The 20,394-nt window shown below is 45.7% G+C and overlaps 1 protein-coding gene across 3 annotated transcripts; it reads right to left on the bottom strand.

Moving 5' to 3' along the window:
* Window positions 1-1,499: 1,499 nt before the first annotated feature.
* ticrr (TopBP1-interacting, checkpoint, and replication regulator) lies at window positions 1,500-18,059 on the bottom strand. 3 transcript variants are annotated; one of them, XM_041849921.2, is made up of 21 exons: window positions 16,999-18,059; window positions 16,617-16,899; window positions 16,131-16,372; window positions 15,530-15,755; window positions 14,480-14,624; window positions 14,068-14,210; window positions 13,573-13,785; window positions 12,885-13,030; window positions 10,433-10,533; window positions 10,083-10,179; window positions 9,890-9,972; window positions 9,328-9,561; window positions 8,893-8,977; window positions 8,642-8,717; window positions 8,216-8,353; window positions 8,013-8,103; window positions 6,259-6,317; window positions 5,931-6,065; window positions 5,736-5,839; window positions 1,735-4,045; window positions 1,500-1,617 (listed from the first exon to the last, which is right to left on the bottom strand). In XM_041849921.2, the coding sequence occupies exons 1-21, from the start codon at window positions 17,674-17,676 to the stop codon at window positions 1,589-1,591; spliced, it is 5,619 nt and encodes a 1,872-aa protein (XP_041705855.2). In that variant the 5' UTR covers window positions 17,677-18,059; the 3' UTR covers window positions 1,500-1,588. The 3 variants fall into 3 exon arrangements, with proteins under 3 accessions (XP_041705855.2, XP_041705859.2, XP_041705856.2); XM_041849925.2 differs by having other exon boundaries at window positions 8,225-8,353; XM_041849922.2 differs by having other exon boundaries at window positions 8,893-8,974.
* Window positions 18,060-20,394: the final 2,335 nt, after the last annotated feature.

Raw genomic sequence — 20,394 nt, 5'->3', positions numbered from 1 at the left:
GTGCCAACTGTAAAGTTGGAGGAGGAATAATGGTCTGGGGCTGTTTTTCATGGTTCGGGCTAGGCCCCTTAGTTCCAGTGAAGTGAAATCTTAACGCTACAGCATACAATGACATTCTACACGATTCTGAGCTTACAGCTTTGTGGCAACAGTTTGGGGAAGGCCCTTTCCTGTTTCAGCATGACAATGCCCCTGTTCACAAAATGAGGTCCATACAGAAACGGTTTGTCAAGATTGGTGTGGAAGAACTTGACACAGGCGTGCAAAGAGCCCTGACCTCAACCCCATCGAACACCTTTGGGATGAATTAGAACGCAGACTGCGAGCCAGGCCTAATCGCCCAACATCCGTGCCCGACCTCACTAATGCTCTTGTGGCTGAATAGAAGCAAGTCCCCGCAGCAATGTTCCAACATCTAGTGAAAAGCCTTCCCAGAAGAGTGGAGGCTGTTATAGCAGCAAAGGGGGGACCAACTCCATATTAATTCCAATGATTTTGGAATGAGATGTTCGACGAGCACGTGTCCACATACTTTTAGCCATGTGTTGTAGTGTATTTTCAGCCCAGTTCTGCATTTAAATTATGGCTAACTTTACTAATCTAGGTATACAAGTATACATAAATTGTTTTAAAAACAAACAGTCAAATTAGGAATGTTAATAGCTTTATTTAAAAGAGATTAGCTTTTATTTACAAAATAACTTCAATATATAAACATATGTACATACTAGGCCACTATATCTTCCCTTTTACGAAAAATAAGTTGTGTGACAAAAACAAATAAAAAAAACACAAACTAGCCAATAAATAAACATTAAGAACCATAATCTTTTAAAATGTTCATGTTGTGAGACTTGATTGTAATGTAGTTCAATTACGCTTTTGATCCAGAGAAAAAAGTGTTTGTATTTGATTTGACCCTTTGGACTAACAAATATCCCAAGCAAATACTTCAGTCATACATATACCAATCCACAAGGAAAAGATAACCAGCCATCAACCCAGGGTTGGCGAAAAAGCCAAGTGTCCAATGATGTTCTCTCAGGGTAGGTTGTGGCAGAACATTCATAGGCAGAGCTTTTTTCTGAGGCCTCAAATATGAAATAATCAACATTTGGGCCCCCTGTTTAAAGAATACCTTACAAAACCGCTGGGTTGAAAGAAGTCTGACATGGAGACTGCTGGGCCAGGCCAGTCCAGGTCAGTCCAGGCCAGTCCAGGTCAGTCTCTTCATGCTGTAGGTCTTTCCTGTAGTTGGCCGTCTGGGGGGGCTGGCTGAAGGGAGAGAGCTCCAACTCAAACTCCATCTTCTTGTGAGAAGGGGCTTAATCTAAAAGACAATCAGATGTACATTTCTTTACACATCATTTAGCCTTTTCTGAACTGAATGGCATATTTTAAAATTCCTAGCTGAGATATTAGGAACAAAACTAAACACTGGTAGTAGAGTAATATAAACATACATAAGTCTGAGCATAATCTCACCTAGAAAATAAAGGGGTTCTCTTGGTGGCAGAACTTGCCTTCCCCTTGAATAACATGGGCGACTGAGTGAGGGCTAGAATCCCACTGGCAGACACTGGCTTCCTCACCTTGGAGCTGGGGGTGTCACCAATGCTGAAGGTAATCAATCAAACCAACAAACAAAAATCAACTATTGCGAATCAATAAACAGATGAAAATGTCACCATTAGAGGAATCATATTAATAAATTAAATTAATAAAAAGACTCACAGTGAACAGTTCCAGTGGCCCAGACGGAATCTTCATCTTTTAGAGGCTCGGCACCTTCAGCCTGCTGAACCTGTCCCATCCAGTCCATGTCCTCCAGCTGGTCCAGAGGAGAGCCTGCTCTCTTACCAGGGGAGGGCCTGGTAACCTGGCTGGACCTGGGAGCCAGTGGTGCCATGCTGGCTGGAAGGGCGTCAGTCTCCTCAGTCTCCTTCAGTCTGTAGACTCCCTCCAGCTCGGTCTCGTCCAACATCTCCAGCCCCTCTAGCAGGGGCTCCTCCTTCAAGCCCCGCTGCTTGCCCCCCACCGCCCCAGGCCGAGCCCTCTTCTTTCGGGGCCAGCTGTTGAGGCTCTCTGGGGTGGACCTTCCCATGCTCTGGGGGGACGGGGTCAGGGGGATGAGCTCTGCTGTGCCCAGGGGGGACATGGTCCCTGCGGGGTGGTGCGTAGGGGTGTAGGACTGGCAGATGTACGTCTGGAAGCCCCCTTTCCCCGGCGTGCCCTTGGCGGGAGTGCCGTGGGTGCATAGTGATGGCGAGACGCAACCGGAGTCTCTGTGTTTGGAGCAGAGGCCAAGAGGGCTGTCCGTGTGGGGGTGGTTCATACTGACAGTGGGAGTCTGAGACCCTGCAGCCCCATCCCCGGCATTGAAGGAGTCCATGCGCTTTAACTTGAGCTTGGGCAGCCCCGACGCCTGCATCTCCAGCTCCACTTGGTATGCAAGGGGGTTCGGGCTGACGAGCTCCTTCTTGCGACTTGTGGGGATTCCTGAAGTCCTGGGGGTGGAGAACCGAGATGGTTCAGTGGAGTACCCCCAACGGGCTGCTGCCTCCCTCTGCTGGCGGTCAGGGGTCCGGCGGAAACCATAGCTTCTCCCAGGTGTAGTGGTTTCTGCGGGCATTGGCTGTTTGGCAGAGGCTCCGGTAAACTCTAAGACTTGGTCGCCGGACTTTGAGGGTTTCCTGGAGAAGGATATGTGCATCTTGAGGCCGTCAGTGATTTGGGTCTTGACCACGGTGGCCTCGGAGATGTCGATGCTCTCGTCCTCACTGGTGGTGGTGCTGAACTGGGAAGATTCAAGCTGCTGGGAGCTGGCCTCCATCTCTTCCCCCAAGGCCTGGGAGTTGGACTGGGAAGACTGCTCCCTCTCCTGGAAGTCTGATGGCACATTTCCGCTGGTCACGTTGTCACTGGTTTCCTCACTTGTAAGATCCGTGCTGGCTGCTACTACAGTTAAACTCTCATTTGACAGGGATCTCAGGTTCTGCCTGGTTTTAGCTTTCACACCCTGGCCAGAGCCAGTCCTGGTCAAACGTTTAGCTGAAGAGGTGACAACTGTCGTTTTATTCAGTTGGGTTTTGACAGGAGTCTTAGGTGACGTTTTGGACCTTGACAATACGGAGGTCCCTTTCGTTGGTGTAGGCATGCCTTGGTCTGGAGGCATGGAGAGATAGTCTTCAACAGGAGTTCCTCCAGAGGGTGTGTGCATGCGGTGGCCAGGGCTCATAGATTTCCTGGGGGTTCTGGTGGTGGGAGTGGGTGGGGAGAAGTGGTCAGGAGGTGGTGTGGAACCAGAAGAGTGGCGTTTCTGGGGACCATCAGGGAGGTCCTGCTCATCCTTAACAGGTGTGTTGAACTTTCCCATAACAAGCCGTTTGGAAGACCTCTGATGTCCACTTTTCTCTGGCGTCATCTCAACGCCACCTGCAGCAGAATTTTCCTGAATCCTGGACAGAGACGCCTCGGGGGAAATTCTGAGCGATCGCTGTACTACTTTTTCTGGAGTCTTAGATATTGCCTGTTTGCTGCTGGGACTCTTGAGCGGACTGCAGAACTTTTCAGGTGTGTTCATCAACAGCTTTGGAGAGCGTCGGGTGGAAAGGCGAGGCGACTCTGGCACCTTGAAGGGTGTGTTAGTCTCCGCGACTCTAGGTTTCCGTGGAGACGGGGACCAGGTGACATGCTTCCTGGGTGTTCTGGAGCAGGGAGGGCTCTGGAGCTGGCGAGCGCCGATGGGAGACAGACACTCCAGTACTGTCTTGACCGGAGTCCTCAGGATGCCCTTCAGAGGGCTCACCTTTTGGGGCGTCTCCAGCACCAGGCTCCTCCTGGCTGGGGATCTGAAGGGGCTGCCCCTCAGGGCCATGCCGCCCTGCCCGTGAGAGGGCCCTGCCATCTGGCTGTCTGTGACCGAGTAACTCTGGACCCTGGAGGACCTGTGGGTCTTAGGTGTTCTGGGGGTCTGAGGGCTTCTGGATGTCCTGCTCCCTCTAGCAGACCTACCAGGCGACTTTGTAGGAGTTTTCTTTGGACTCTGAAAAGGAAAACCAATCAAGTATTTCCAATAAGTATCGTAAATTAATCAGTATTGTTATTCTTTGCTTGGGAGATTTTTTTTTTTTTGGTATACAGTGCAGTCGGTAAATATTCAGACCCTTTCACCTTTTCCACCTTTAGTTACGTTACAGCCTTATTCTAAAATTGATTTAAAAAATAAATCCTCAATAATCTACACAATACCCGATGGCAAAGCGAAAACTGGTTTTTATACATTTTTGCACAAAAATAAAAATAAATATCACATTTACATAAGTATTCAGAATCTTTACTCAGTACTTTGTTGAAGCACCTTTGGCAGCGATTACAGCCTCAAGTCTTCTTGGGTATGACGCTACAAGCTTGGCACACCTGTATTTGGGGAGTTTCTCCCATTCTTCTCTGCAGATCCTCTCAAGCGCTGTCAGGTTGGACGGGGAGCGATGCTGCACAGCTATTTTCAGGTTTCTCCAGAGATGTTCGATCGGGTTCAAGTCCGGGCTCTGGCTGGGCCACTCAAGGATATTCAGAGACTTGTCCCGAAGCCACTCCTACATTGTCTTGGCTGTGTGCTTAGGGTCGTTGTCCTGTTGGAAGGTGAACCTTCACCCCAGTGTGAGGTCCTGAGCGCTCTGGAGTAGGTTTTCGTCAAGGATCCCTCTGTACATTGCTCCGTTCATCTTTCCCTCGATCCTGATTAGTTTCCCAGTCCCTGCCGCTGAAAAACATCCCCACAGCATGACGCTGCCACCACCATGCTTCACCGTAGGGATGGTATTGGCCAGGTGACAAGCGGTGCCAGGTTTCCTCCAGACGTGACGCTTGGCATTCAGGCCAAAGAGTTCAATCTTGGTTTCATTAGACCAGAGAATCTTGTTTCTCATGGTCAGAGTCCTTTAGGCAAACTCCAAGCGGGCTGTCGTGCATTTTACTGAGGAGTGGCTTCCGTCTGGCCACTATCCCATAAAAGGCCTGATTGGTGGAGTGCTGCAGAGATTGTTGTCCTTCTGGAAGGTTCTCCCATCTCCACAGAGGAACTCTGGAGCTCTATCAGTGACCATCACGTTCTTGGTCACCTCCCTGACCAAGGCCCTTCTGCTACGATTGCTCAGTTTGGCCGCACGGCCACCTCTAGGAAGAGTCTTGGTGGTTCCAAACTTATTCCATTTGATGGAGGCCACTGTGTTCTTGGGGACCTTCAATTTATGGTAACCTTCCCCAGATCTGTGCCTCGACACAATCCTGTCTCGGAGCTCTACGTACAATTCCTTTGACCTCATGGCTTGGTTTTTGCTCTGACATGCACTGTCAACTGTGGGACCTTATATAGACAGGTGTGTGCCTTTCCAAATAATGTCTAATCAATTGAATTTACCACAGGTGGACTCCAATCAAGTTGTAGAAACATCTCAAGGATGACCAATGGAAACAGGATGCACCTGAGCTCAATTTTGAGTCTCATAGGAAAGGGTCTGAATACTTTTTTTTATTTTTATAAATGTGCAAACGTTTCTAGAAACCTGTCATTATGGGGTATTGTGTGTAGATTGATGAGGATTTATTAAATTTTTAATCCATTTTAGAATAAGGCTGTAACGTAACAAAAGGTGGAAAAAGTGAAGGGGTCTGAATACTTTCCGAATGCACTGCATGACAACTGAAGAGGTTCAACGAGATGGAGTAGTTACCTGGAAGACATCAGAGTCAGACAGCTGCCTCCAGCTGGAACTGGACTGTGTGGCTTCAAACAGAAGACGTACTGGAGACCGTACTGACCGCAGGCTTACCGCACCTACAGCAATTGAATGATCAACTGTCAATGTGTGTCAGCTGAAAGATAACTGTACTGATACACCTGAAATAATGGTGTTTAGTCCACCTACCTATTTTGCTGTTGCTGAGCGGGAGCTGAGAGGAGGAGAGAGCTCTGTCCAGGTTGCGGGAGCGAGGCTGGGAGCTTGAGTAGAAGCTGGAATGTCTCCTGGCAAAATTCTTCAACCTTGGACTCCTCCTCAAGTCTGTTATAAATATCATAACATCATTTTTCATGTCTTTCATATTGTCATTTTAAAACAATTAAAACCACTGACTGTTTATCAACTTATACAATTAAATTTATGATGTGGTTGATATTAAAAACTTTATTAGCATCTCAGAAATGTGCACAGGACATTGTCTGTTTCATATACACTCTTAGCCCCCGTCACTGACCTTCTGGAGGCTTCTCTGGCGACTCCTCAACGATGCACTCCTCCGTCGGGACAGACCTCCTGACAAATCAAACAGTCAGGACATTTCACATTTTGCTTATCCACTATTGTCCCCCATGATGCACTGCTACCAATTCAGTTACAGTAATAACTTCTCCTAAACAAATAAAATGTTAAACTAATATATAATACAACAAGGCTCTCCACAGGCCAATTCTGAGCCACTTGCACTGCCAACGATGAAATACAATTTTTTAATATATGAATGATGACAAATTAATTGGTTAATTAATATTAAAAGGTCCAATGCAGCCGTTTTTTTTTTCTTCTAATCTCAATATCAAATCATTTCTGGGTGACAAATAATTACTTTACTGTTATTGTTTTCAATTAAAATGGTAAAAAATAAACAAATATTGCTTCTAAGCGATTTCTCAAAACACAATTTTACTAGGAGTGGTCTGAGTGGGGAGGGGAAAACTGAAAACTAGCTGTTATTGGCAGAGAGGTTTGGAACTCTTTCTTATTGGTCTATTAACTAATTTACCGATTGGTGATGGCCCCAGGCAGGCCAAAACTCCATCCCACCAAAACAGGCAGTCTTTTCAAACAGCTCATACACTAAAAAGTCATTATAATTTTTATAATTTCCAAGTATTATTCCAACCTCATAGTGTGGAAATATACACTGAACAAAAATATAAATGCAACCTGCAACCATTTTAAAGGTTTTACTGAGTTACAGTTCATATAAGGAAATCATTCAATTTAAATAAACAATTTTTTGTTTTTGTTTTTATATTTAGCAGACGCTCTTATCCAGAGCGACTTACAAAAGCAATTAGGGTTAAGTGCCTTGCTCAAGGGCACAGACAGATTTTTCACCTAGTCGGCTTGGGGATTAGAACCAGGGACCTTTAGGTTACTGGCACAACGCTCTTAGCCACTAAGCTACCTGCCGCCCAATTAGGCCCTAATCTATGGAATTCACATGACTGGGAATACAGATATGCATGTGTTGGTCACAGATACCTTTAAAAAAAGGTAGGGGCATGGATCAGAAAACCAGTCAATATCTGGTGTGACCACCATTTTCTTCATGCACCGCGACACATCTCCTTCGCATAGAGTTGATCAGGCTGTTGATTGTGGCCTATCGAATGTTGTCCCACTCCTTTTCAATGGCTGTAAGAAGTTGCTGGATATTGGAGGGAACTGGAACACGCTGTCGTACATGTGGATCCAGAGCATCCCAAACATGCTCAATGGGTGACATGTCTGGTGAGTATGCAGACCATGGAAGAACTGGGACATTTTCAGTTTCCAGGAATTGTGCATCAGATCCTTGCGACATGGGGCTGTGCATTATCATGCTGAAACATGGGGTGATGGCGGCGGATGAATGGCACGACAATGTGCCTCAGGATCTCGTCACGGTATCTCTGTGCATTCAAATTGCCATCGATAAAATGCAATTGTGTTCGCTCTCCGTAGCTTATGCCTGCCCATACCATAACCCCACTACCACCACAGGGAACTCTATTCACAATGTTGACATCAGAAAACCACTCGCCCACACGACACCACACACGCTGTCTGCCATCTGCCTGCCTTTACATGTTGCCTTTATATTTTTGTTCAGTATATATATATATATATATATATATATATATATATATATATATATTTTATTATGGTATATAGTTTATAATCTGGATATATATATATATATTTTTTTTAACATGTCGGACTCACCTGCCCATCTGTTGCCTGTGCAGCAGGCGGTTGGACACCTGCTTATGAAGGGGCGTCTCCATCACCTTTTTGGTCAGGAGGGAATGCCGATCTGAAAGGGCAGATTTCCTCTGTAAGTCCCAGTGCTAACAAAACCTTTTCGCTTGTTACTGATGTAAGGAGCTCTAGGAATGCTGAAGTATCATGGAATATACTGTCTTTACCACCACCACCTGTCGTCTGGGAGCGTTTTCGCTTCAGTCCCTCCACGGCCGAGACAGACCGACTCCTGGGCATCTTGGCCTTCTTGGAAGGGGAAATAGTCTCCTGGTTGAACAAGTTCCTCCGGACCTTTGTGACCTCTGTGGACCAAATAATGTTGTGTTAATTGAATTGGACAATCACAGCACAAGATGGCTAAGATGTACACTGCCTTCCCTACGGGACACCTACAACACCAGGTGTCGCAGGCAGGCCAAGAAGATCATCAGGGACCTCAGCCACGCCCAGTTCTCCCTGCTTCAATCAATCAAACGCGGGCAGTACAGGAGCATCATGGGAAAAACTGAAAGACTGGCCAATAGCTTCTACCCCCCCCCAGAGACAAGGAGTTTGTTGATCTAACAGAGGAGTTGGAGGAAATTACTTACCTTGTGCAGCCTGCTTTGGGGGTGGGGGCGGTTCAGCGGCTGTTTTCTCCACAGAAACACAGAGCTTTGGCTTGGCCTGTTCATACGACACAGGGAGATCAACATTTGGGTGATTAGTACGTTCATACTGTACATCCGTCCAGACAGGACTAACACAAGATCAATATTACGAAGACCCAGTGATCGAGGCCCTATTTTATCTGACTTTACAGCTGTTGTAGAATAAAATAATGTATCCCGTCTTAGCTCACCGCTCTGGTGGACTTCCTGGGCATCTCTATCTGTAGACTCTGGGATGCTTCAGTCATGCTGCGATGGCGAGTCAGCCTCCCACTCCTCAAACACAACAGAGGTTAGTTGAAGAGGGCTATATGAAAGTGTACTAACAACAAGCAGACATTCATCCACTTCAACAAGAAGTACATGTAAAATGGTTTAGCTGTTATCATCTAACGAAGTTCCCATGGTCCTGTGTGGCTCAGTTGGTAAGAGCGTGGCACTGGCAACGCCAAAGTCATGGATTCATTTCCACTGTCCTGTAAGTCGCTTTGGATAAAAGCGTTGGCTAAGTGGCATAGATTATTATTACCATATTACAAAGCAGATAACTTGGAACAGTCACTGTATCACAGCAGATAAAGCCTTGCTGACTAAGCGTATTGTCCCTCTGGCCCAAGCTAACTCACCTCCTCTTGCTGGCGGAGCGGTCGCGTAGCTCCTGTAGTCGCTCCCCGCAGTCGGAGGCCATGCTGAGGGCCGTGGAGAGGGGAGGGGAGGAGGAGGAGGGAGAAACGCTGTCCTTGGTCACGGACTCGTCGCTGAAGAAGTCCGAAGGCAGCACGGCTGACAGGGCGGCGGGCAGCTGGGTTCCCAGGCTGTGGTAGACGTCTGCTAGGACCCTCGGGATGGTCGTCAGGAACCTGACAGCCCACAACACCATTTATTGTACTTTATACAGCGCTATTTATACTATAACTTTATACAGTGCTATTTATACTATAACTTTATACAGCGCTATTTACACTATAACTTTATACAGCGCTATTTATACTATAACTTTATACAGCGCTATTTACACTATAACTTTATACAGCGCTATTTACACTATAACTTTATACAGCTCTATTTACACTATAACTTTATACAGCTTTATTTATACTATAACTTTATACAGCGCTATTTGCCTCATCTCCTTAATCTGGATTCAACCCCTAATGTTCAGTCCGATTTCACAGAGAGGAAACTCACACGGGGAGGACCTCATCTTGCAGGAACTTGGCCAGGTACACCGGGTCTTTGGTTAGAGAGATGATCCTCAGCATATCAGCCACCTGGGTAGAGGGAAGGAGAAATCAAAGCATGTCAATGACTCCTATTTCGTTTGGATCCAGGTAGTAATGTGATGGGGTTGTGGAGGTGGCTATGATCAGTCGTTTCCTACCTCCTCCACCATCTGCTCCACATCCGGTGTGTCGGCCTGCTGCTCAGAGGGGAGGAGTCGGCACATCTCGAACCTGAGCACCGCCTGCAGCTGGCACCTGAGAGAGACGTCAGTGTTAGTCATTGGTCGTGTTCAGTAGAGAAAACCGTGGTAAAACATTTTGAACCCGAAAACAATGAGCGTTTCTTATTGGACCAGTCCAGGTAGTCTCCATTTCAGTCGGTTTGGTGCTTAATGAAAACAACCCTCTATTTAAAATCACACATATCAGTGAGGACCATAAGCTGCTGTTCAATATAATAATAGTAGTCTCTGGCTTCAAAATATTATGTTTAACAGTCACTACTTACTCTCGAACTTTGCTGTCGGCGTCAGGAGCGTTGCTGTAAAGCTGGCGGATGGACTTGCTGGACTTGAGCAGGTTCTGTTGGACGAAGAGCCAGACCTGCACCTGTTGAGCAGAGAGAAAGAGTTACTTCATGCATATTCAGACGGAATACGTGAACGTAATGAAGAGGATCCCTTGCATTAGGGTTGGCCGATAGCCACATTTTCATATAATCTAAATTGTTAAATATCACGATAAATCGGTATTCGCGTATATCGCTGATACAGTGGGGAGAACAAGTATTTCATACACTGCCGATTTTGCAGGTTTTCCTACTTACAAAGCATGTAGAGGTCTGTAATTCTTATCATAGGTACACTTCAACTGTGAGAGACAGAATCTAAAACAAAAATCCAGAAAATCACATTGTATGATTTTTAAGTAATTAATTTGCATTTTATTGCATGACATAAGTATTTGATACATCAGAAAAGCAGAACTTAATATTTGTTACAGAAACCGTTGTTTGCAATTACAGAGATCATACGTTTCCTGTAGGTCTTGACCAGGTTTGCACACACTGCAGCAGGGATTTTGGCCCACTCCTCCATACAGACCTTCTCCAGATCCTTCAGGTTTCGGGGCTGTCGCTGGGCAATACGGACTTTCAGCTCCCTCCAAAGATTTTCTATTGGGTTCAGGTCTGGAGACTGGCTAGGCCACTCCAGGACCTTGAGATGCTTCTTATGGAGCCACTCCTTAGCTGCCCTGGCTGTGTGTTTCGGGTCGTTGTCATGCTGGAAGACCCAGCCACGACCCATCTTCAATGCTCTTACTGAGGGAAGGAGGTTGTTGGCCAAGATCTCGCGATACATGGCCCCATCCATCCTCCCCTCAATACGGTGCAGTCGTCCTGTCCCCTTTGCAGAAAAGCATCCCCAAAGAATGATGTTTCCACCTCCATGCTTCACGGTTGGGATGGTGTTCTTGGGGTTGTACTCATCCTTCTTCCTCCAAACACGGCGAGTGGAGTTTTGACCAAAAAGCTCTATTTTTGTCTCATCAGACCACATGACCTTCTCCCATTCCTCCTCTGGATCATCCAGATGGTCATTGGCAAACTTCAGACGGGCCTGGACATGCGCTGGCTTGAGCAGGGGGACCTTGCGTGGGCTGCAGGATTTTAATCCATGACGGCGTAGTGTGTTACTAATGGTTTTCTTTGAGACTGTGGTCACAGCTCTCTTCAGGTCATTGACCAGGTCCTGCCGTGTAGTTCTGGACTGATCCCTCACCTTCCTCATGATCATTGATGCCCCACGAGGTGAGATCTTGCATGGAGCCCCAGACCGAGGGTGATTGACCGTCATCTTGAACTTCTTCCATTTTCTAATAATTGCGCCAACAGTTGTAGCCTTCTCACGAAGCTGCTTGCCTATTGTCCTATTGTCCTGTAGCCCATCCCAGCCTTGTGCAGGTCTACAATTTTATCCCTGATGTCCTTACACAGCTCTCTGGTCTTGGCCATTGTGGAGAGGTTGGAGTCTGTTTGATTGAGTGTGTGGACAGGTGTTTTTTATACAGGTAACGAGTTCAAACAGGTGCAGTTAATATAGGTAATGAGTGGAGAACAGGAGGGCTTCTTAAAGAAAAACGAACAGGTCTGTGAGAGCCGGAATTCTTACTGGTTGGTAGGTGATCAAATACTTATGTCTTGCAATAGAATGGAAATTAATTACTTAAGTCATACAATGTGATTTTCTGGATTTTTGTTTTAGATTCCGTCTCTCACAGTTGAAGTGTACCTATGATTAAAATTACAGACCTCTACATGTTTTGTAAGTAGGAAAACCTGCAAAATCGGCAGTGTATCAAATACTTGTTCTCCCCACTGTATATGATATCCTAATAAATCGCCCAAACCTACCTTGCATTCACATTAGCTTTTTATCTCCTCATGTCAAGTCAGGTATTACTTCACATTAGCTTTTTATCTCCTCATGTCAAGTCAGGTATTACTTCACATTAGCTTTTTATCTCATCATGTCAAGTCAGGTATTACTTCACATTAGCTTTTTATATCCTCATGTCAAGTCAGGTATTACTTCACATTAGCTTTTTATCTCATGTCAAGTCAGGTATTACTTCACATTAGCTTTTTATCTCCTCATGTCAAGTCAGGTATTACTTCACATTAACTTTTTATCTCATCATGTCAAGTCAGGTATTACTTCACATTAGCTTTTTATATCCTCATGTTAAGTCAGGTATTACTTCACATTAGCTTTTTATCTCCTCATGTCAAGTCAGGTATTACTTCACATTAGCTTTTTATCTCATCATGTCAAGTCAGGTATTACTTTAAGGGGAGAAGAGAGAGACCTTAAGGATTTTCAAACAGAACCTGTCCACTAGGTATTTTCTTCTCTGTCTGTCTTACCCCCAGGTCTGTCTTACCCCCAGGTCTGTCTTACCCCCAGGTCTGGGTTGGGCCTCAGGAACATCTTGACAGCAGAGAGGAGGTGTTGGGCCTCAGTGAGGAGGGAGGAGTCTCTCTCAGCCACAGTCTTCTCATAGCCGGCCTTCAGGTGGGACAGCAGCTCGGCCTCGCTCTTGAAGTCTGACAGGAGAGAAGGCAGGGAAGTTTGTGACAGTTATTAAGTGGTGGGATGTTCAGAACATTCATTGAAGATAAACAGAAAGTACAGAGCTGACATGATTCCCTACACTACATAAAACACAAAAGAGCCAACTCCGCTCTATAAAATATACCATTTTATCTAAATGCTCTGTAATCACTCTTGAATGCGGCCATCTTCATTCCATTGTCTACCAATTATGAGAATAGACCTCTATCATCAATCAATTGAGCATTAAAAGCTGAATCTGAACCATGCTGAGACTATGGGTGAGGCCTTTGGGAGCAGAAGATATATCCCTGTTGTGTTGTTGTTGTGGTGGGGGTCAAACAGACAGGCAGACACTTACGTTGGGCCAGACAGACAATTACGTTGGGCCAGACAGACACTTACGTTGGGTCAGACAGACAGACACTTACGTTGGGTCAGACAGACAGACACTTACGTTGGGTCAGACAGACAGACACTTACGTTGGGTCAGACAGACAGACACTTACGTTGGGTCAGACAGACAGACACTTACGTTGGGCGTTGTGTCCAGTCTTGGCCCTGTCTCCTGAGCGTCTCTTCCCCAGCCTCTCCTGTCCCCTGCAGCCCTCGGCCCCCGGCGCCCCCCCCTCTGTCTCCACAGCCTGGCTTTTCTGGGCCTTGACATTCAGACGGGCCACGTTCAGCATCTGCAGTGAGCGGCTCATCGTCTTCATCTTCTGCCTCACCGGCGTGCGCTGGGCGCCACCTGCAGGCAGGAGGAGAGATGTGGACAGACACTCAGCAGGGGAAGAACAACATGGTAACAAGCATCTCTCCATTGTAGGTTTTGAGCTGCTACACTGATGGCATATCACAGGAGAATCGAAAGCTATGAGATGCTCGCTGATTAGTACAAAATATATTGATACATTTATAAAATACAAACAGAGGTCACTGACTTGAGCGGGGAGGGGGGGAGGGGGTAGGGGGGGGGGTCTTGAGAGCTTTGGGGAGAAAACTTGAGAGCTATGCAGCCCCAGCTCCTTACGTTTCTTCCCCGTCTTGTCGCTGTGGGACTGGGAGGTCATTCTCTGGTAGAGTTCTGACAGGCTGCTGACAAAGTCCTGCTGGGGGTCTGACAGCTCCTCTTCCTGACCCTCGGTTTCGCCCTCTGGCACCGCATGGAGCAGCCTGGACACACACACACACACACACACACACAGGACATTGACATATAGTGAGTAATAGTTTAAAAGGTCATGATAAAGCAGTTTAGCTGCATCTTTTATATGTGTGTAAGAAAGACACTAACCTCCTGGAAATTGTTAAAGGGCCCTGTACGTATTTACAACTAGGCTACTGTGTTATAATGACCTTGTCTTTAACATCAATAAATTGTGATCGAGTCTTGTTTCAATTACCCATAATTACAGACATAACGTTAAAAGGGCAAATCATACCTCATTGACTCCATTAAGTGGGAGCTGACTCCTGATTGGTCAGCGTGCGGGAACCAGCCCTCCACCAGCCCAGTGGTCAGTGGGCTGGACCAATGGCTGAGCTCCTGCTGTGCCCAGTCAGGAACCTGGGGCTCAGTTCGAGGAGCTGTGGATGAAGGACAGTACTCAGTCTGTTACAATAACACTGCACCAATAAACTAAAAGGGTGAATCATTTTCTGGAGATCTGTAATTGATTTGGTATAAAGGTAAGAAAGTCAGACAATTAAGACCTGGATGAATAGGTGAGACCAATGCCACAGAAGCAAGGTGGAGCTATCGCTCAGACTACTAGTAACTACTAGTTGCTAGTCATCTCAGACCTACAGTAACTACTAGTTGCTAGTCATCTCAGACCTACAGTAACTACTAGTTGCTAGTCATCTCAGACCTACAGTAACTACTAGTTGCTAGTCATCTCAGACTCGTAGTTCTTTAAAATCAGACCCCCTGGATATCAGGTTAGCGTTGCGTCCAGTTCTCGATTGACAGAATTTGTAACCCCATCGCACCTTCTCGAACCCATAGGTGAGACCAATGCCACAGAAGCAAGGTGGAGCTATCGCTCAGACTACTAGTAACTACTAGTTGCTAGTCATCTCAGACCTACAGTAACTACTAGTTGCTAGTCATCTCAGACCTACAGTAACTACTAGTTGCTAGTCATCTCAGACCTACTGTAACTACTAGTTGCTAGTCATCTCAGACCTACAGTAACTACTAGTTGCTAGTCATCTCAGACCTACTGTAACTACTAGTTGCTAGTCATCTCAGACCTACAGTAACTACTAGTTGCTAGTCATCTCAGACCTACTGTAAATACTAGTTGCTAGTCATCTCAGACCTACTGTAACTACTAGTTGCTAGTCATCTCAGACCTACAGTAACTACTAGTTGCTAGTCATCTCAGACCTACAGTAACTACTAGTTACTAGTAATCTCAGATATGTCAAGGCGGAGTCCTAAAGTGCAGAGGAAATAAAAACAGGAATGAAACAGAGCCAATCATAACCTCCATCTCCCTCCATGATGTCATAGAACATTCCCAGGACGCTGCTGACCACCTCGGGCAGGTCTGAGGAGGTGTCTGCCGCTGCTGGGGCGATGACATCCAAGGTCAGGGTGTGGTCGCCGGAGGCGACACTGGGCCGGAGGATGGTGAGCAAAGCCGTGAGGGCTGAGAGGGGAGACAGGAAGGCAGAGCACGGCAAGTCTCCTCCGTCACTCACCTCTGCAAACTGTGGAGACACCAAACTAGTTATTAGGCCAATTTTTACTTTACAGTAAAATAATAATTTCGTATTTTGATACTTATTAGCCTGATCAGTTGGGAGAATATGTTGTCTTATTGGAAGCAGCATCATGGTCATTGTGAACACAGCATAGTGGACATCAGTCAGATGTTGTTTTAGCTTAGATGAAACCCTCTCGTTTCGAATTGAACACAATAGCTATTTTACAGCATACTGACACAACTAAACCAGGAAGACAACAGTAGCGAGCTATAACAGTACGTCCATGTCCTACACATTGTTGCCATATTGGTTGGTTTCATTCCCATTTGGAAAGTGTCAACAGAATCTTGCAACACCGGCGCTACAGTGCAGCTTTACCATGTGAAGAGCCTGGGCAGAGAGTTCCCTCAGTAGCTGTTGGAAGGCAGCTTCACCCTGGTCTGTGTGGTTGTTGTTGGGACACTGCAGCACCCAGGACTCCGAGGAGGATGCCTCTGTGAGGGAGTGAGCGTCCCAGCCCTGAAGGACCCCTTTCAGACACACCTCCACGGGGGCTGGGGGGAGCCTCTGTCTGAGGGCCACCGGCTCCAACATCACACCGCAGCTCTGTGGAGCATCACCTGAGTACATGACAGACAGCACACAGGGGAAATACAGCATGTCGATGTGAAACCAGATGGTTGTACTCATATCAATGATGAATACTTTTCACTACTACAAGCTTTACAAGTGTGGCCTTTTATTGTGACTTGGTGAAAATGTGTAGTGTGTAACCAAGGCATAACAGCTTTGTTATGTCATGAGATTGATCCAGTGACAGAGGGAGATTTTCCAAATGACAGATCCCTTCCATGCATCACAAACCTTGCCCCCATCTCAGGACTCCCTCCAGGACAGGAAAAGCTAGGCGGTACAGTCGTTCTGAGGACAACAGGTATCCCATGCTGGAGTCGAGTGGAAAGGCCTCCCTCCCCAAAATGGCATCTGGAGGGGAGCCGATTCCAGAGTCCAGTGGGGACTGAACACTGGGGGGCTTGTGAGGACAGCACAGGTTTAGCAGGGCGTCCATGGGGACCACTCTACCACCCAGCTCCCTCAACACCTCAGAAAGCCTCTCTGAGCCCCAGTGCTCCTCACTTCTCATAACCTGGAATGAGAAATAAGACAGGTCAGCAAGTCTTTTAACAGATTCAAAATGAACATTTGTGGAGTGTCCAGTTATTTGAAAGTAACTGTTACTATTTACCTGGACATATGAAGTGCTGTCCACCCAGTGAAGGACAACTTGACGTTGGACCAACATTTCATGGAGTCCCTTGGGTAGGATACGGTCGGAAACATCTGTGTGACTGGCACCGGCAGGGATTCCAGTGAGGGACACATATTCTCCTAAATCTGCCCTGGAGTGAGGACAGCTTGACAAGAGGAATAACACATTTCTCCCCGAGCTTGACAATTCATCCTCTGGTGGAGGAGGGCCTCCTTTACCAGCTCGACCTCTCCTGGGTCTCAATGCCAATTTGGTGGGAGAGGTGATATCTGGTCTGTCCCATTGGAAGTCCAACAGAGCTTCTTTCAATGCGTTCTGTATGGAAGCAGCAGGGCTGGTGGGTTGATTCCTTGGCTGAGCCGAGATTGTCTTCTCTCTTGCATCGAACTTTAATTGAAACTCCACCTCGAAGTCTTCAAATGTTTTGTCTCGTAGTTCTTTAAAATCAGACCCCCTGGATATCAGGTTAGCGTTGCGTCCAGTTCTCGATTGACAGAATTTGTAACCCCATCGCACCTTCTCGAACCCATACTTATATCCGAAATGAAGCAGAATTCGGAGAATGCCCTGCTTCAGTGGATGGTTTTTGACATTGACGTGTCCTGATGGCCGATAATCCACATCAATGACAAAAACTAAGTTATGCAAAGCCATAGCTGGAACCGGACACTTGCTCCATGTACACCAAGTAGATAGTTGCCACGAAGTTCGCTAATTTCTCAGCTGGTTGAACATGAACTGGCTAATGCTAACTTCAGATACAACATTTGCTAACGTTAGCTAGCTTGCTAGCGAGCTACGTTACTTGGCTCAAGCTAGCGAAACAATCTTTGTTTACGCAGTTTTTTAAATATTTGTTTTACCATAAATCGGTTTGGGAATGACCAGACGCCAACGCCAATCGAGTTGCGACTTGTAGAATAGCTAATTATTTAGATCCCCAAATTGTCACACGTTTGTTGTTTTTTATAATATTAAAACGTATCTACCATTATAGTTTTAAAGATTCGCCATTTTACTGCTCCTTCTTTCCTCAAACTCTTCGCGCCCCTGACTCGAAGTCCCTCCCCCTTTGCGGTGATTGGTAACATTGCACTCAATCCGTTTTCTCATTCGCCCAATGTGAGTAGAATACTTGTCGATGATTTGCCACCACTGTCACAGTAATCTCCGATTGGATAACTATAACATCAATAATCTCTGTAAAATCTAAATACCCTATGAAAGTTCCATACTGCTTTTGAATGGGCTTCACGCTAATATCAAGTTCATGAAAATGAATTCATGAAAATGTCACTTAAGATATATTTAAAATTATATTCGTGGATTAATTTACCTTTACCCAATGCCTTTTATGAAGGTTTTCGATTCGACATATTCACAGAGGGAATACGTCATCTAGTTGTGGCGTCTGCTGTAAAATATTCTCTCAGAATGTTGGCCTACTGAAGCATATACTGTAAACTCCACAAAATAAGAAAACAGGTGTATGGAACGAAGAAAGAAAATTAGAGCAAAGAAATCTTCTGTCAGAAAATGGGAATAAAAAAAGGCAGATGTGGACATATCATTCACTGTATCATTTCATGCTGTGGGTTTCAGATATGGAAGTGTCATGAATTTTCGTTAAGGACCTATGTAAATAAAGTGTGACTTTATTGATGATGTAGGCCTAATGAGTGAACAGTACAGATTATATAAGAAGGTCACCAACCTGGTCTCAGCATTTAGTATTATTCTGTACGTATATCCGAGACATTCCATTTAGTATGATATGTTACATTTCGTATGGTATGTATTATTTGTGGATGTCCATCATCCATTTCGTATGATATGTTACGAATTACAATTCATATATGTTATGAATTGCAATTCGTACAATATGTTACAAATTTGCTAAATGTACAATTTGTTATGAATTCCATTAGCTAGGTGGCTAGCGCCAGCTAGCTGGCTAACATTAGCTAGGCTAGGGGTTAGGGTTAAGGTTAGGAGTTAGATTAAAGGGTTAAGGTTAGGTTTAAGGGAAGGGTTAGTGAAAAGGGTTAGGGGAAGGGTTAACCAACATGCTAAGTAGTTGTAAAGTATCAAAAAAGTAGTAAGTAGTTGCAAAGTTGCTAATTAGCTAAAATGCTAAAGTTATTATAACGCTAGACATTCACGTTATACACCCACCCATCCACCCTCCTTTAGTTTTTGCCTTAAGTAACCTTCTGTCTTATGTAACCAAAAGTAACATACAGTGAGGGAAAAAAGTATTTGATCCCCTGCTGATTTTGTACGTTTGCCCACTGACAAAGAAATGATCAGTCTATAACTTTAATGGTAGGTTTATTTGAACAGTGAGAGACAGAATAACAACAACAAAAATCCAGAAAAACGCATGTCAAAAATGTTATAAATTGATTTGCATTTTAATGAGGGAAATAAGTATTTGACCCCCTCTCAATCAGAAAGATTTCTGGCTCCAAGGTGTCTTTTATACAGGTAACAAGCTGAGATTAGGAGCACACTCTTAAAGGGAGTGCTCCTAATCTCAGTTTGTTACCTGTATAAAAGACACCTGTCCACAGAAGCAATCAATCAATCCGATTCCAAACTCTCCACCATGGCCAAGACCAAAGAGCTCTCCAAGGATGTCAGGGACAAGATTGTAGACCTACAAAAGGCTGGAATGGGCTACAAGACCATCGCCAAGCAGCTTGGTGAGAAGGTGACAACAGTTGGTGCGATTATTCGCAAATGGAAGAAACACAAAATAACTGTAAATCTCCCTCTGCCTGGGGCTCCATGCAAGATCTCACCTCATGGAGTTGCAATGATCATGAGAACGGTGAGGAATCAGCCCAGAACTACACGGGAGGATCTTGTCAATGATCTCAAGGCAGCTGGGACCATAGTCACCAAAAAAACAATTGGTAACACACTACGCCATGAAGGACTGAAATCCTGCAGCGCCCACAAGGTCCCCCTGCTCAAGAAAGCACATATACATGCCCGTCTGAAGTTTGCCAATGAACATCTGAATGATTCAGAGGAGAACTGGGTGAAAGTGTTGTGGTCAGATGAGACCAAAATGGAGCTCTTTGGCATCAACTCAACTCGCCGTGTTTGGAGGAGGAGGAATGCTGCCTATGACCCCAAGAACACCATCCCCACCGTCAAACATGGAGGTGGAAACATTATGCTTTGGGGGTGTTTTTCTGCTAAGGGGACAGGACAACTTCACCGCATCAAAGGGACGATAGACGGGGCCATGTACCGTCAAATCTTGTGTGAGAACCTCCTTCCCTCAGCCAGGGCATTGAAAATGGGTCGTGTTTGGGTATTCCAGCATGACAATAACCCAAAACACACGGCCAAGGCAACAAA

Source organism: Coregonus clupeaformis, chromosome 26 (assembly GCF_020615455.1).
Source record: "Coregonus clupeaformis isolate EN_2021a chromosome 26, ASM2061545v1, whole genome shotgun sequence".
NCBI classification, from domain to species: domain Eukaryota; kingdom Metazoa; phylum Chordata; class Actinopteri; order Salmoniformes; family Salmonidae; genus Coregonus; species Coregonus clupeaformis.
Note: the sequence above shows the minus strand (reverse complement) of the source record. Positions and strands in the feature narration are given on the sequence as shown.